Here is a 16023-nt window from a genome sequence, read left to right on the forward strand (position 1 = left end):
GGCAGTACACATTATGTGTGGTTAGCATATGGTCAGTGTTCGTTGGCCCAGCTATTCAGCCTCTTATGCCCTGCATCCATGCAGAGCCTTGCTGTGTTTAAGCACCGTGTGTCGATAGCACTACCTAGTATGTGGTTTCCTGCTTGCAGAGTCTTGTATTTCCTTATTTAAAGACCCAGACCTTGTAGATGGCAGAGTGACTCATGCCTACTTCTTGCAACCCTCAGACCAGTGCTTTGGAACCTGATCATCATCCTGATGCAGATGCTTATAAAACATGTGTTTCCCAGTAGATTTGGTTGTTTCCAAAGACACAATTGGGCTCCGGTTTATATGAATCCATGTAATAACAAGGTGTGATGGGTTTTTGACTATGTTTTCTACGTGTATAAACTTAAAAAAAAATACATTGGCCGGGGCCGTTGTCTCTGCTGGGTAGAGGTATGTGAGTCAAAGGATTTCCCTTGCAAAGTGTTTCCATGGTGTGGGGTACAGGGGGAGAGCTCCTGTAAATCCACCTGTCCCAGAGTGAAGGAATATATCAGTCTAAGAGGAAAAAAAAAGTGTCTCAGATCCCTAGAAACCCCTACTGATTTAAATTATTGTTATTCTGTCATTTGAATGCAAACCGATGTGGACTTCTTATTCTTCTTTGACAACTCCAATTCAAAACCTATTAATATTAAAACTTACACTCAACCTAAGACCAATGAAAATCCAGATTGGCGTGGTTGATTTGGTGAGATGGAAGATACACTCTGACTGAGGCCAAGATGCTGCTTCACTGTCAGTGTGGCCCTAAAGGTTTTTTGAGCTGAGCCCACCGGTTCCTTGGAGCACCTTGGGAAGGCAGTTGTCCCCCTATCTCCCCAAGTCTTCCTATTCCAATTCCTGGGAGACCAGATGATGTCATGTGGTCTCTGCTGTTGTGCCAGGTGTGTTTTTTCCTTTTCCTGTTAGCCTTGATAGTGAGAATAGCACTAGTTAGCACTACTTAGTACAAATACATTCCGGGGTGGCAGTATATGGTTACAGATGGTCACCTGGAGGGTCCAGAATAGCCTTAAAACAATCCCTTTACTTTTTTATGAAATGAAAAGACAAAGTGAAAACATTCACCTCTAAAACTTGCAGCCCTCCAAATTTGGTCCCTTGTCTTCCTGGCATCTGCAGATGCCGGTTTTGAAAGCATTACAGCAGGTGTGAAGTCCAGTCAGGAGAGTTGGTGGGAATACTAGAGAGGCAGCACAACCCTGGCACTCTACTGGATTCTGCACTGGTGATCGTGAGCAACGTGTGAATGAGCAGCATAAACTAGTGTTTGTGGAACAGGATGCCATACCAAATGGCCGGGCACCACTAGACTTAGCAATTTGTCATTGTGGTTTTTCAGTTCACATTACTTTGATGGTAGATGTTTAGGCATGTCCTGTGGATAGTCTCCAAAGAATGTAATTCATATAAAGGAAATGAAAAGGGTCATTTGTTTGGTAATCTACTTGATAGCAGTATGCTCTGGAAATAGGTGGTTTTAATGGATATTTTGGGTAATAGAGCACTGCCTTATACTGCCTATGTACATTGCCAATTTTCAAAGGATTGAGTAATAATTCTTTGATGATAAAGAGGGAAGCACCTCAGAAGAACATTTTCTACCATATTATTTGATTTAGTTCCTATGCTGTCCTTGTTTTAGAGAAGGGGAGAGTGAGAGTTTAGCAGCTTAGTGGCTTATTCAAGGTCAAATGGTGACAAATTACAATTTGAACAAAAGCGGATGAATAAACTTTGTCCAGTACATGCACATAAGAGTTGCCATCCTTTATGTGAATACAAAAGAATTCTACTGGAATCAACCATGTATTGGAGAAGGATTTTAGTATTTCCTTTACAGATATGATTTTCGAACTGTTTTTTTTTGTTTCTAGTAGCCTAGTTTTTATATTGTGGTTGATTTGTTTCCTTAGCATCTTTACTGATGGCCATTAGTGGAAAATCATCTTTTAACACATGTATCAATTTGTTTATTTAATTTTAGTTAAGTATATGTTGTTTAGTGGGGGTAACTTTACTGATTTATTGAGGCATATTTAAAACATTCCAAAGTCACAGAACACAAGCCTGGAGACTTATAGGCCTTGGAAAGGGTTTGGTTTTAATCATTAATAGCTCAGTAGATTGCTCTCCTCTCCTCTGGAGGAGGATGATTCTGGGTACCAGGCAACATGCTTAGGACTGGTCTTTGTTAGGCTCAGGAGTCTCGGAGTAGAATCTTCCTCATGACAGGTGCAAACTTCACATAAGACCCCTTCTGTCTTCTTTGGTTTGACTCCGGTTCCCTGCTCCATGCTGCTGCCTCTTCTGAAGCCCTGCTGCCTCAGTGTCTGATGAGGAAAGGCTGAGAGAAGGGCTGTTTCTGGGGTAGAACCTCCCCTGGGATCTAGTTCTTCCACGTCCCTAATAGAATTCCATTTCATAAAGGGCGGCTCTGGGGAGGCAGGGACTTGGTTACTTTGTTTTCCATGGAACTGCCACTAGTTAAAACAGTGTCTTGCATGTAGTTGGCACTTATTAAATGTTGAAAGTATGAATGTATTGTCAGTGGGATCCCGAGTCACCTGTTTTGTTTGTTTTTAAAGAAGACCGTGCAGACCCTGGCTCTTAAGCACCTAATTTAGGAAGATTAGAGTTAATTTACAGACTGGAGTGGTTCCTGACCATATTGTGTACAAGGCTCTCTCCCCACCTTTTTTTTTTTTTAAAGACTTTATTTACTTATTCATGAGAGACACACGGAGAGAGGCAGAGACACAGGCAGAGGGAGAAGCAGGCTCCCTGTGGGGACCCTGGTGCAGGACTTGATCCTAGGAGCCCGGGGTCATGTCCTGAGCTGAAGGTAGATGCTCAACCACTGAGCCACCCAGGTGCTTCAAAGTTCCCTTTTTGATAAAAATGTTAGGGAGTCCCACGGGGTAGTAATTATGATCATATATTTCATATATATATATATATTTTTTTTTTGAGATTTATTTATTTGAGAGAGACCACAAGGTGTTGGGTGGTAAGGGCAGAGGGGGAGAGAGAGAGAGAGAGAGAGAGAGAGAGAGAGAGAGAGAGACTCTCAAGCAGACTCCCATCTGAGCGCAGAGCCCACCGTGGGGCTCAGTCCCACAACCCTGATACCAGGACCTGAGCCGAAATCAAGAGTCAGACCCTTAAGGACTGAGCCTCCCAGGGGCCCCTGTGCTTGTGTCTTTTGATTGAAAAAAATACATGGTGATACATTGTGACAAAAAGTGCTATGAATTCGTTAACATTGTAAAACGCACTTGTTACAGAACAGTTCGTGTGTATGTATTTGAAAAGAGCAGCAAATCCATGCCATGGCTATTGGACCCAGGTAGTTGCCTGCCGTGCGGGGTGCTGGCTCTCTCGTGCTCAGGTTCCCTGCGCCTGTGAACTCTGGGGAATTTGCAACTGGGGAGTGAGAGGACCACCAAGAGAACCTAACACCAGGGCCACCGGGCTCAGCTGACGGCCTCTGCGTCGCTTCCGTCTGCTTTCCTGGCCCCGCCGTCTGTTCCCCTCTCCAGCATCTCCCGGGTCCCGAGCTGCCTGCTGGCCCCGCAGAACCTGGACGGCTCTTCCGCCCGCCTGCGGCCTGTTTCAGAGGCGAATGCTGGGTCGCATGGCCTCCTGCTCCTCTTTCAAGTGTGTCAGCCTCCCAGGCCCTGGGATTAGTCATGCCAGACAGGCTGGCCAGAGTTGGGGCAGTCTCACTCATTCACACTTTCATTTGCGTATTTGCTCACTCAGGCACACACTCACACCCTCACTTGCTCACTCACATCCTCACTTGCTCACACCCCCTTGCTCACACTCACACCCTCACTTGCTCACTCACATCCTCCCTCCCTCCCTCCCTCCCTCCCTCCCTCCCTCACATACTCACTCCCTCATGCCTTTTCTCACTCACATACTCACTTGCTTACACCCTCACACCTTTGCTCACTGGCTGGCACACTCACTTGTTTACATACTCACTCCCTCATACCCTCAATCCCTCACACCTTCACTGGCTCATACCTTTACTCACTCACAACCTCACTTGCTCACACACTCTCTCACCTTCACTCACACCCTCACTTGCTCAGGAATTACGTCCTTACTTACTCATACACTCACTCACACTCTCACTTCTTCATACCTTTACTCATTCACACATTCACTTGCTCATGCCTTCCCTTGCTCACACACTCACATCCTCACTCACTCACTCACACCCTCATTCCCTTACACCTTCACTGGCTCACACCTTCATTCACATTCTCATACCTTCATTTGCTCACACACTCACATCTTCATTCCCTCACACCTTCATTCACTTATACCTTCACTATCCTTGCTTGTTCACACTCTTCTCACACCCTCAGTCTTCCCTGCTGGCTTTCATGAAGCCAACATCATTGACACCCCTACTACTAATACACACTGGTACTGTAGTAGGCGCTAGAAATATACTTGCTCCTCATTATTTGCAGAGTGTATATTTGCAAATTTGTCTACTTATTAAATTTGCTTAGTGACCCTAAAATCATTCCTGGTGGCATTTCCATGGTCGTTTGCAGACATTCAAGGAGAAGCAAAAGGGAATTGCCTGATGGGCCTGTTTCCAGCTGAGATCCTACCATGTGATGCTATGCCTTCTTTCAGCTCACACTATAAACAATATCCTTTTGGGGATCTATTTAATGCCACATTTTTCCTTTTTTTAACTTTTTTGTTGGTGATTTTACTGTTTAAAATATCCCTCCAAGCATAGTGCTGAAGTGCTAGCTGGTGTTTCTAAATGCAAGTTGGCTGTGACATGTCTTATGGAGCAAACCAGATAAATGAGATGGTTTTGTGTGAGCATGAGCTTCACAGTACTGTTGGAGGTGAGTTCATTGTTAATAAATCTATGATATTAACTTAAATAGAAACCCCCAAAAAACAAGGTTATGCACTGATTATGTGACCAAAGTGTTATGAGTGGCTTATGTGGAACCAAACCCCGTGTTTCTCTTGGCAGCAGGGTGTCGGTATTTACTACTTCAGCGTTCATAGTGGCTTCAGAGAACAGAACTATGGCGAATAATGAGATCAACTGTACATACAAATGCAAAGGGCATTTCCTCTTGTGGATGAGCTTAGAACTGGTCCATGAACTTGCAACTTTGTGTGTGGAGGGGGCAGGAATGGGTGGCAGATACACAGACCAAGAGTTATAATTTGGTAGGATACTTGTTATAATAGAATTATGTACAAAAAAGATTTGGGGGAACTTAGAGGGGAGAGATTAATTCTGGAGCAGGAGAGAACTTCAGGATTATTCACAAAGGAGATGGAGAAAACAGGCAAGTGTCCTTAGCAGAGGAATGCTTGTGTGAAGGCAGCTTTGCTGCAGGATTCGGAATCATGGTGGCTACTGGACATTCATAATTCTGTTATCTTTACTTCCATTCCCCCTGCCGTGGTCTTTGCTTCTGTTTTTCCCAGCTGCCGCCAGAGGCTACACTGCTGACATTTGGAGTGACTTCTGTCATTACCGTCAGCCCTGGCATGGGAGGTGCCCTTGAGCCTCACAAAGAAGGCGACTGCCTCCCTGGAGCCAAGTGGGAGCTGCACCCCTCAGGGCAGTGAAAGTGGAGGCCAGGCCACCCTCTATGTCTTGCCTCCCCCCTCCATGCCAGGGACTGATTTGTACTTGTGCATAGACATCATTTCTCAGTCCTTTGACCGGGTACACCTCAGCAGCATCCTAACAGGTGGCTGAGAAGAGTGTCTGCCTTCCTGACACCCCTGATGCATAGGTCTCCCCCTCAGGATTAGAGGTTATGGTGTTAAGTGGGAGAGACATATACGGATCTTTCTTCCTTTGTTCTCTTTTTTTTAATTTAGTATTTTATTTATTTATTCATGAGAGACACAGAGAAAGAGAGGCAGAGACACAGGCAGAGGGAGAAGCAGGCTCCATGCAGGGAGCCTGACGTGGGATTCTACCCTGGGTCTCCAGGATCAGGCCCTGGGCTGAAGGTGGCGCTAAACCGCTGAGCCACCCAGGCTGCCCTGTCCTCTTTCTAAATGCTTAAAATCCTGACATAAGCTGATCCCCTTTTTTCTTATTCTTTTTTTGGTGTTTTATAAATCATTGAAATCTCTATAGTGACTTGCTTTTCCTTTGTAATGAAGCGCTCAAAGCTCAGTGCGGTATTCCAAGAACAGACTGGCCAAGGTCATACTGAAGACATTCCTTCCCATATGGTACATAATGTGATTACTTTGCATGGAATGAGTTTTGCCCATTTAGCTGCCATGTTCCATTGTGTGTCCACCCTTAGCTCTAGGTTTCATCCCTCCATCTGTTTTCCATATGAATTGTCATGTTTCAGATAGTTTTCTCTTGACTGTGTTAACTTGGCCTGTATCCTTTTTATTTCTCTATCTTTCAAGATTGGTTTTTCCCATTTGCCATATTTTGATGGAATAGTGAAGCCTGTACTTGCATTTGGAACAATTCGAAGTTGGAGGTAAAGCACAGAGTAGTGGAAAGACAAGGCTTAGCATCCCAGCTCTAGCTTGCTAGCTGTGCGACCTTGGGCAGTCTACTCAAACTTGCTGAGCTCTGACTGTGGAACAGGGCGAAGGACAGCCACATGTCAGCATTGCTATGAGGCTGAGAGGAGACGAAGCTCATAAAAGAGCCAGCACACTGTGTGGCTTGCAGTGGCTCGTTAGTACAGGCTTGTTCCCTTAGCGTTCTTCATGGACGAGTGTGGCGGTGATGAAACGCTGCCCTGGTACAGCCTCTTGCGCTCCTTCTTGGATGGGAGGTGCACAGAAACTCTGTTTCTTGCAAGCTTGAATTCTGGAATGGAGATTTATGACATAGTCTCTGAAAATAAATGTGTCTCCTTCATTCTTGCATCCCTGGAATCATAAAGTGTTAACCACGAAGCCTTGCTTATCAAGATTAATTTTAGATATTTTATTTTTATGTGTAGCTCATTATTATTTTATCCACGTAGTTAAAGAAGTTTCTTTCTTTGGGATTTACTTTCCTTTGTATTATTGTAACTCTTTTTTCTAATGTTAACATATTGGTAAATTCACCAGGCTGTCACAGCACCCGAACTGTCAGAACTGTTTCTTTTTCCAGGATTAAAGCTCTGTTTTAAGAAGGATCCATGTCAGCATATGAATTTGGCTTTGGAGCAGTGGAATTATTAGTTGATAGTATCAGCCCTGATTATGGTTGGAAGTGGGCTGTCACACTCTAGCAGAGAAAGGGGCCTTGAGAGAATTAGACACAGTCACCTGAGTGTTCAAAGTGGAGGGAGCAGCAGCACTGGTCACTTTCTGAGAGATCAGGACCATTTATGTATCACAGGTTCAGAGGAGGGAGGAAACGTTTGGGTTCCAGAGGAATCTGGGCTAGCATGAGTACAGTTGAAGGTAGGAGGTAGGGACCCAAGAACTGGGGTGGGGAGTGATGCTAAATACAAGCTTTATATACCTTGAGATTTTACATAGGGTTTCTCTGTAGGTGTTGGGAGGGGATGGGGGTGTTTGAGAAATTCAAGAGTTCTGGTATTATTTATCTGTGATGTTGTATTTTGTCTGCCTTATGTGTGTGTCCTACTTTCCCATGATAGGTTTCAGTGCTCTATCTACAATATTGCTGACTTTTTGTTTTCTTGTCAGACTTGGTTTTTCTCCTAAGCCAGTTCTCCTGGGGAGAACCTACAATGTAGGCTTTGTTGGTCAGGCAGGCATTCATCAAATAAGGCACGTTTCTGGTGGTCAACATGATGAAGAGGGCAGTGGCAGGTGCCCCAAAATGCAAGGAAGTGTAGTAGATGAGACACCTTCCAGCGTGGGATCCTCCTGATGGTCTCCCAGAGAGAAGAAAGAAGAGGCCTCTTGTGCCAAAGTGATGTCTTCTTCCTTGTCCTCATTTCTTCCTTGAAATAGCAACCTTATTCCCTTGGCTGCTTCTGGAAGCATTAATTCTGTCTGCATTTCAGATCAGCTGCCCTAGCCCTGTCCGCAGTGGGCAACTGATGCAGCACATCTTACTTGATGTTGTTCCCTGTTTTCCTCCACTGCAATTTCTTTTTCTTTTTTTTAAAAGATTTTATTTATTCATCACACACACACACACACACACACACACACACACACACACAGAGGCAGAGACACAGGCAGAGGGAGAAGCAGGCTCCATGCAGGGAGTGTGACGTGGGACTCAATCCTGGTCTCTAGGATCACGCCCTGGGCTGACGGCGGCGCTAAACTGCTGAGCCACCTGGGCTGCCCTCTACTGCAATTTCTTTTTCATTTCCTGTTCAATATGTCCAGCTACTCCCTGTGGTATATCTGATGGTTATTCTGGAAAAAAAGTAGTCGGATTCCATTGTTTTTGTCTTTCTGGATCCCTTATTTCCTTAATTTTACCTCCCAGCTTTTCAGCTTTCCATGTTTCCGCCATTGTGTGTCAGTCTGATTCTTGAGGGTGTTCTGCTCCCGGCTTTTCCCTCTTGTGCTACCTACCTAGTGTGGGGTTTCTTCAGTGTTTGCAGGTCTTTGATGTGTATTTTCAGTGGTCACTGGATGACTTACTACTCTTACCAGATCATCATCTATGCTATGAAATGTTACATGTGATTTCTTTTTACTTCGGTGTTCTACAATCCTAAGAGAAGTTCCCTGAATTTTTCCCCTGGGGTTCTTTGTGGAACCGTTAACTGTGCCTCGTGTGCATAGGGGCACAAGCAAGTATCTCTTAAAGTGAATATTGGACTTCTCAAAGTTGAATCCTACTGTACCTGGAGCAAGGTTTTTCTTTCCTCTGTGGGACTGCATCTCTGGAAATGTATTACAAGTTTACAAGCTACTGTGATTTGCTAAACAAATATCCATGCCCTTAGGCAGCTTTTAAGGAAGGCCCCTGAATTGTCTAGCCTGCCCGTGGTTCTGTTTTGGCAGCATTGTTGGTGCTACAAGGCAGGTGAGTACATGGTGTAGAAGATGTCTGTGTGCCTCTGGATTTAGACTGGGCCCTGGCCTTGGAATCCCCAAATGCCCAAGTAAGCAGCTTCTAGAGAGAACAAATGCCTGTGGTATGTTTGTTTTGTTTACTGTTTGGTGGGGGTGGAGTGCAGAAAATGCAGTAATTCAGAATTTTCTCTATATTTTGATGAGACCGAATTGCCTGCCTCCTTGCTTCATTTTGTTTATATTGACCAGGCACAACTGATTCACTTATTCCCACAACTCCAGGGTGGTCGGTATGAAAGTGGGCCCGTCTGGAATAGTGGGGGTTTTTAAAGGGGGTTTGAAAGACGGGGCTTATGGTGAGCTGTATCAAGGGCACAGAGGGTTGGCTCTGAATCGGAGTCTAATAAAATAAGAAGTAGCGCCCTCTTGCCTATTCTCTGTGTTTGTTGCTTTCTGTCTATATGGGGACTTCTCCCAGGAGAGAAGAGTTAAAAGACCTGGCTTCTTATTAATGGTCCTTTTAGTCATTATATTTAATCACCCCGATCCTTGCAAGAACTCCCATTAAGACTTTACTGCTAGATTATTAATGAGGAAGAGAGTACATCTGTACGAGTCATTGTGGTAAAGGGAGGTTGAAATACCATGACTGTAATAAACGGGAGATATGAGAACAAGCGATTACATCAAATCATTAACTTACAAAGTGTTTGAGAACTCTATGATCAAGTTAGTTTCTGTAGAGTCACTGACCTTGGATTTACGGGTTGGGCTAGTTTATGCAACTAGTTTAAGTGAACCATTGAGTTCAGTAAATGCAACCATTTTGGATACTGTGGTTAAAGCTACACCATATATATCTACAAAAATATTTGTATATATATTTATGTATACATATGACGTAAGCCTGTATGGTTTCCATGAGAACTATTGAGCCTCAAATTCTGAAAAATTCTGATTTCATTTTTTAAGTGGGTATAGATATGAATTGGGCATAATAATGCCCATGTGGACTACACATTTTCCAATTGTCTAATATCTTAAAGTGATGTCTATCTTAAAACATTCCTAAACATTCTCTAGGGTGTGCTGTAATTTTCATATTATTATCTCATTCTTTGGATTTAATAGGATTCATAAAAGTTTTGAAGTTTTAATTTCAGTTTTTCCCACTGCTTAGAATTTGATGATATAAAATGAAAAGAGGTTTCCATAGTTGCTAACATTCACCAGATTTTGTTCCAAAACATGGACTTTAGTAGACTTTTGAATTAAATCCACATTCTCCACCCAAGCCTAGTGATATAATCCAACAGTTCAAAGATAGGTATGCCATAAACAGCTATAGTTAAATAATCTAAAAAAAAATTAAAACATGGAAATACAATAAAACAAGAATTGATCACTTTATAGTGGAATACTCTATAAACTGTCTGCATTGGAAACATGTGGTGAGTTTTAAAACATCTGAGTTCTATAATTCTAAAGTGTATAGTTGATTTGAAGGCAGAAACTTTTTTTCTCCTCTGCACATATAGAAGAATACAGGTTGATATGTTTTTGCTGTCCCAATTTACACTCATTTGCTTATTTTTAATTTAGAAAAAGCACTGTGGAGTACAAATACATAAGTATAGTCACCTCAACTGAATATTTTGTCACTGAGTTCTAGAGTATGATCATAAAGAGAGTAATTCTATAAATCTTGCTATTTTATCTGTCTATCCAAAACAGAAATCCTGTGTTAATGTAATCACACATGAGAGGAAGAAATTATTTAAAAGCATTTACGTGGCATAAAAAAGTAACAGGGTCTTTAATTCTTAATGATCGTTTTAATTTTTTAAGATATGTCAGTTTATCTGAGTGGCATCATACTAATTGTGTAATGATTACAGGAGTTGAAAAGTACCTGTACTTTTGCAATGGAATATCTGCACAGTCTCATTTAACTTGTGAAGTCAGACAACTCTTTAGTGTAGGAGGCAATTGAACTCTGTTAGGAATTGCAAAAAGTGCTGGCTAGAAATGATACTGTTTTAAGTGGAATAATTCACTTTATTTTCTGGGTTGCCTACAAAGTTCCATTATGTATATATAAAAAATGCTATCATAGCCTGCTAGGGGAACTAGAGCAGTGTCTTCTGAGCAGTGAAAAGGCTAGTTCAGTATCTTAGCTTACAACTTTTTTTAAAAAAGATTTTTTTATGAGCTAAAAAAACATCCTCAAAACATATAAAATGAGAATCTTTTCATAAATACTAAAAACAAATGTGTTCCCTTGCTAGATTGTGACTTCTCTACCACTGTAGAATTTTGTTCATAATCTCTGTTTTTGTTTAATCTCTACTCATTCTTCCCCCAAAGTGAATAGGGTTTTCTGAAAATTACATTTTGTAAAGGTAAAGAAGAGAGGAAGCATATATGAATCTTAGACCAACAGCTGCTGCGTGTGATTCCTGAGCCTGGTCCGTGAGCCCTTGCCGTTTCCCTGCGTGGCCCTCCTGGTGCCTGGCCCTTTGGAAAACAGCATCAGAAGGCTCCCCGAGGAGGGGGTCAGGAGGAACCATGGTCTTAGTGAAAAGTAGAAAAAAACCCAAAAGGGGACTGTCTCCAGAGTGTGGCGCATCCAGCAGGGAGGGCTCCTGGAAACTTCTTGCTCTGGTGGCTTCGTTCCCATCATAATGAGGTTCTGTGGCATCGACCCGGGACGAGCCATTTCACATCCAGCCTCCCTGTCCGCTGTATTTAATGGGCGAAGTTGTATTAGCAGTTTCCCAAAGTTGGTTCCAGTTGCAAGAGGTTATGGTGTTAACAAAATGTCAACAACCACCGTGGTTTATGGAGGCCTTCCTCTGTGCCAGGCGTGTCCTCTGACTGTGTACTTGTAACAGCCCTGTCCCAAGATACTAACCTGCCTTAATGACGAAGTTTCTGAGGCTCGTAGAGGTTAAGGACAGATGTCGTAAATGTCCCACAGCTGGTGAAGGGTGGAGTTGGCATCTGCATGGCCCTTGGGCACCACGGTGGGCTCTTCACCACCCAACTACCTGTCTTCTGCTGAGGTGACATGTATGTCTCTAATCCAACAAAGGCTACTGTACTGTAGATGTGACAGGTCTACAACGCAAACATGAACCAGTACCTAACTCATGATTCCAAAAGGAGAAAGTGTGCTATTGTTTTTAAGTAAAATGTCTATCAGTGATATGATTTCCTGCCGAGAAAAAGAAAACTTAATTTGAATTAGTTCTTCATGTTTTTTGAGGAACTAAAGGTTCAGTATCCAGTTCCATACTCTGGTCCATTTTATTAAGTAAAAAAAAAAAAAAATACAAAAACAAAACCATAATTTGTTTAGAAAATTTACTTAATCACCGCAAACCCAAACCAGACATTTTTAGCCAGGAATAATCTTGTCTGTGAGGAGAATATTTATTACACAGATGGAAGTAAAGACTAAAATAGCTGGTAATGTCTTTAACACACTATTTTTATTTCGTCAGTCTTAATAGAGATGAAAGAGAAGTCACATGCAGCCTCATCCCCCAGCTCAGGGGAGGGGAGAAGAAGAATGCGCCCCTAGGTTTCTGTGTGTACAGTGAGGTGCTGTGTGTACAGTGAGGTGCCACTGCCTATGAGCTGCTCGTCCCCTCCTCCTCCTGGCCCCCAGTGGAGTAATCCAGCTTGGGGGGGCATAGATGACTTCTTACTCCCCGCAATTCATTTTGTCCCTACAAACCCAGCATCCGCGCTCCAAAATTTCCCCAGCATTTCTGTCTTTGACAGATGCATTGTTTTTTCATTTTCTCTTGGCCCCATTTGATTTAAGAAGAACTTGCCCAATGAGATAAGATTATGTCACAGACCCTTTCAGGGTCTTGAGGAGTAATAATCAGTTGGTGGAGTGGGGGATTGCAGGCCCTATGTGCTTTGGAGTGGCTCTTAAGCCCTCAGTTTCTCAAAGAAGTAGGGAAGCCGGCCTTCCATCGGACTGTTGATTTCATCAGATTCTCTCCCTTTCCCCTTCATTTGCTCTCCTGACTTCCTCCGTTGCAAGGATCTGATGGATCCTGTGCAGCTGCCGTCTGTGAACTCAGTGCACTAAATCGTGCATGTGTGTACATGTAAGAAGGACATCTATATTTTGGTGATGTCTAGTTTGCTGTCCTCTGGGTCTGAATGTCAGGGAAGAATATCAAAGATAAGGATCTGTGCTGCTCTTTTAAGTCTGCACACGGATGTGTGTGGTTTTTTAGTTTGTTTTCTTATTCATGTAAGGTGCCAGATGGGCGAGAGCAAGAGGAATACTTTTAAAAGGTCATTTTGTGTTAATTTTTAAAAAGTGCCATCATGGAAGGTATTGATTTGAAAAGTTGCAGTCTGGTGGTGAGAGGGGCAAAGAGACCATTCAATCCTGTTGGCTCGTTTCTCCAGGGGACAACTTTTGTGACTGGGTTTTGGGATGTGAGGCAGATGTTTCTGGTCATTATGACTGCCCACGAGACACCTGGCTGCAGGAGCTCTGGGTTGTGGGGATAAGTGGGACCCAGAGTTTCATAAGGCTCAGGTGGAGGGAGAGGTGCACTTCATCTGTGAAAATGGGGAACCTTTTAACTTTGGGAATGTGGGAAAAAGTACAGCTTTTCTGTTGGTAGATGTGTGCCTGAGAATGTGGCTTTTTTAAGTTGGGGGGCTCTTTCTGTCTAAATTCAAGGGAGTAGGAGGGTTGCAACAATTGTTTTTACTTCTTTGTATCCAGGAAGACTCAGTCACATAGAAAGCATTCTATCTTGAATGTGAACCAGGGATTAACTGTATCAGAATTCCCCCCAGGGCCTGTTAAAAATGCATATTTCCAGACTTTCTGGATCGGAATTTTAAAGGATTGGAGATTGAAATTTGCATTTTAAAGAAGCAATGCAGGTGATTGTTCTGTAACCCTGAAGTTTGAAAAGCACTCTTAGAGTAGTAAGTAAACTCTACTGCTTCAGAGGGCAGGGGATTCTGACAACAGTGTGATTGTTGAGAATGTTGGGCAAGTACTTTGTAAAACATGTATTAAAGATGAGGCAGGTATCTGAACTTTTGGCTTCAGCTAAGGCTCTCCCTTGCAGGATGGTCACCAATCCAATTGCTGTAGTAAAAATGGGAACAACTCGAAGCATTGATCATCCCTTTGTCTCTTTGTCTCTTTCAAATAATTGATGTATGAAAAGAAATCTAGCCAGAAAACATTTGGAATCTTTTGCACTTCAGCCATTATGAAAAACAATTAAACGTAGTTAAATTTATATAGCCAGGCACTTTTTTGGAAAATACATCCCAATGGTTAAACTGGGTTAAAATCAGTGTTTTCTCATCAGAGTTATATTGTAAAGCCATTGAATGTTGCTTCAAATACAGAAAATAGCTCTTTTGCAAAATATTTATTTGTTTGCTTGTTTGTTTGTTTTAACAGGAAAAACTAACCCAAGAGTGTGTATTCAGAGAACAGTTTGAAGAAAACTGGTATAACACGTACTCTTCGAATCTATATAAACACGTGGACACTGGAAGGCGATACTATGTTGCATTAAATAAAGACGGGACCCCAAGAGAAGGAACGAGGACTAAACGGCACCAGAAATTCACCCATTTTTTACCTAGACCAGTGGACCCCGACAAAGTACCCGAACTATATAAGGATATTCTAAGCCAAAGTTGACAAAGACCATTTCTCCACTTGAGCCCTTAACAGAGTAACCACTATAAAGGTTTCACGCGGTGGGTTCTTATTGATTAGCTGTGTCATCACACCAGCTCCACTGTTGCCAAACTTTGCCGCATGCATTCTGTACGATGGAGGCTTGGAGGGGAACATGCTGATTTTGTTGTGCACTTACAGGCTTGTCCTCCTGGAGGGCCGCCGCCGCCCACTCGCTCGGTCTATTGTGAGCCGAGGAGAGGGAGGCTGAGCGGGAGTGTGAGTGTGTGTGTGGATGGGTAGCAGGGGAGGTTGAAGAGAAGCAGAAGCAGAGAGGACAACGGCCTGATGCATGCTGGGATTTAGACGCGCTTTTACATTTTTGATCAATTGTCCTTCACCTTGTATCAGCACAGCTGCCATACTTCGACTCATCAGGATTCTGGCTGGTGGCCTGCGCGAGGGTACGCTGCATTTGCAAAGGCATGGAGGGTGCAGTCTTACTTACAAGACTTTTTCAGTTTAAGGCTCACTGGTGCCATCCCAGTGAATTTAAAGCAAAGACCTCTTAGTAATAAAAAAAAAAAAAGTTAAATTTATTTATAGAAATTCCAAAGGCAACATTTTATTTATTTTATATATTTATTTATTATATAGAGTTTATTTTTAATGAAATATGTACAGGCCAGATAGGCATTTTGGAAGCTTTAGGCTCTGTAAGCATTAAATGGCAAAGTCCGCTACGAACCTGTGGTAAATTCATGCAAGTAAATATAACGGTGCATGGATAGGAGAAATCCTAATGACCCTAATGTACTAAAGGCGACAATCTCTTTTGTGCCCGTATTATTGTAAACTTATGCACATCATTCATGACACTGAGTATTCACTCTTCAGACTGCTTGTTTCATAGCTTATCCCAGAGGATTAAAGAGAAACTGGGTCTCAAACTTTTATTCTGTGTCTGTAATATTTCCTCTCTCATAAGTGACTTATTCCATCACTGTAACTTCACGGTTGGAAAATACAAGGGTTGGTATCTAGCCTACGTGTTTGAATCTCTTGCAGAATATACCAAAGCTAAACAATAACTATGCTTTTATTTTAGTCGATCTCCAGGACAACAGGACTAACATCAAACACTGTACTGATTTAGAATCCTCAAAACGAAAAAAAAAAAGAGCTTATATAGCACAGATTTTTTAAAAAAATTTTTTTTAAGGGACAAGAGTCAGATTAAACAGGATCATTCTTGGAGACTTTTTATTTGTGTACTTGGCTATCAAATATGACGTTAT

The 16023-nt window shown here is 42.5% G+C and overlaps 1 protein-coding gene across 1 annotated transcript in view; it reads left to right on the forward strand.

Annotated features, from left to right (window-relative positions):
* Positions 1-15769, forward strand: part of FGF9 (fibroblast growth factor 9) — a 31669-nt gene extending 15900 nt beyond the window's left edge. The window contains exon 3 of the mRNA XM_041767801.1: positions 14501-15769. Within this exon, the coding sequence (XP_041623735.1) occupies positions 14501-14746 (246 nt within the window). The 3' untranslated portion in view covers positions 14747-15769. The remainder of the gene's footprint in view (positions 1-14500) is intronic.
* The last annotated feature ends 254 nt before the right edge of the window (positions 15770-16023 follow it).

The sequence above is a fragment of the Vulpes lagopus genome, chromosome 8 (genome assembly GCF_018345385.1).
Source record: "Vulpes lagopus strain Blue_001 chromosome 8, ASM1834538v1, whole genome shotgun sequence".
Classification (NCBI taxonomy): domain Eukaryota; kingdom Metazoa; phylum Chordata; class Mammalia; order Carnivora; family Canidae; genus Vulpes; species Vulpes lagopus.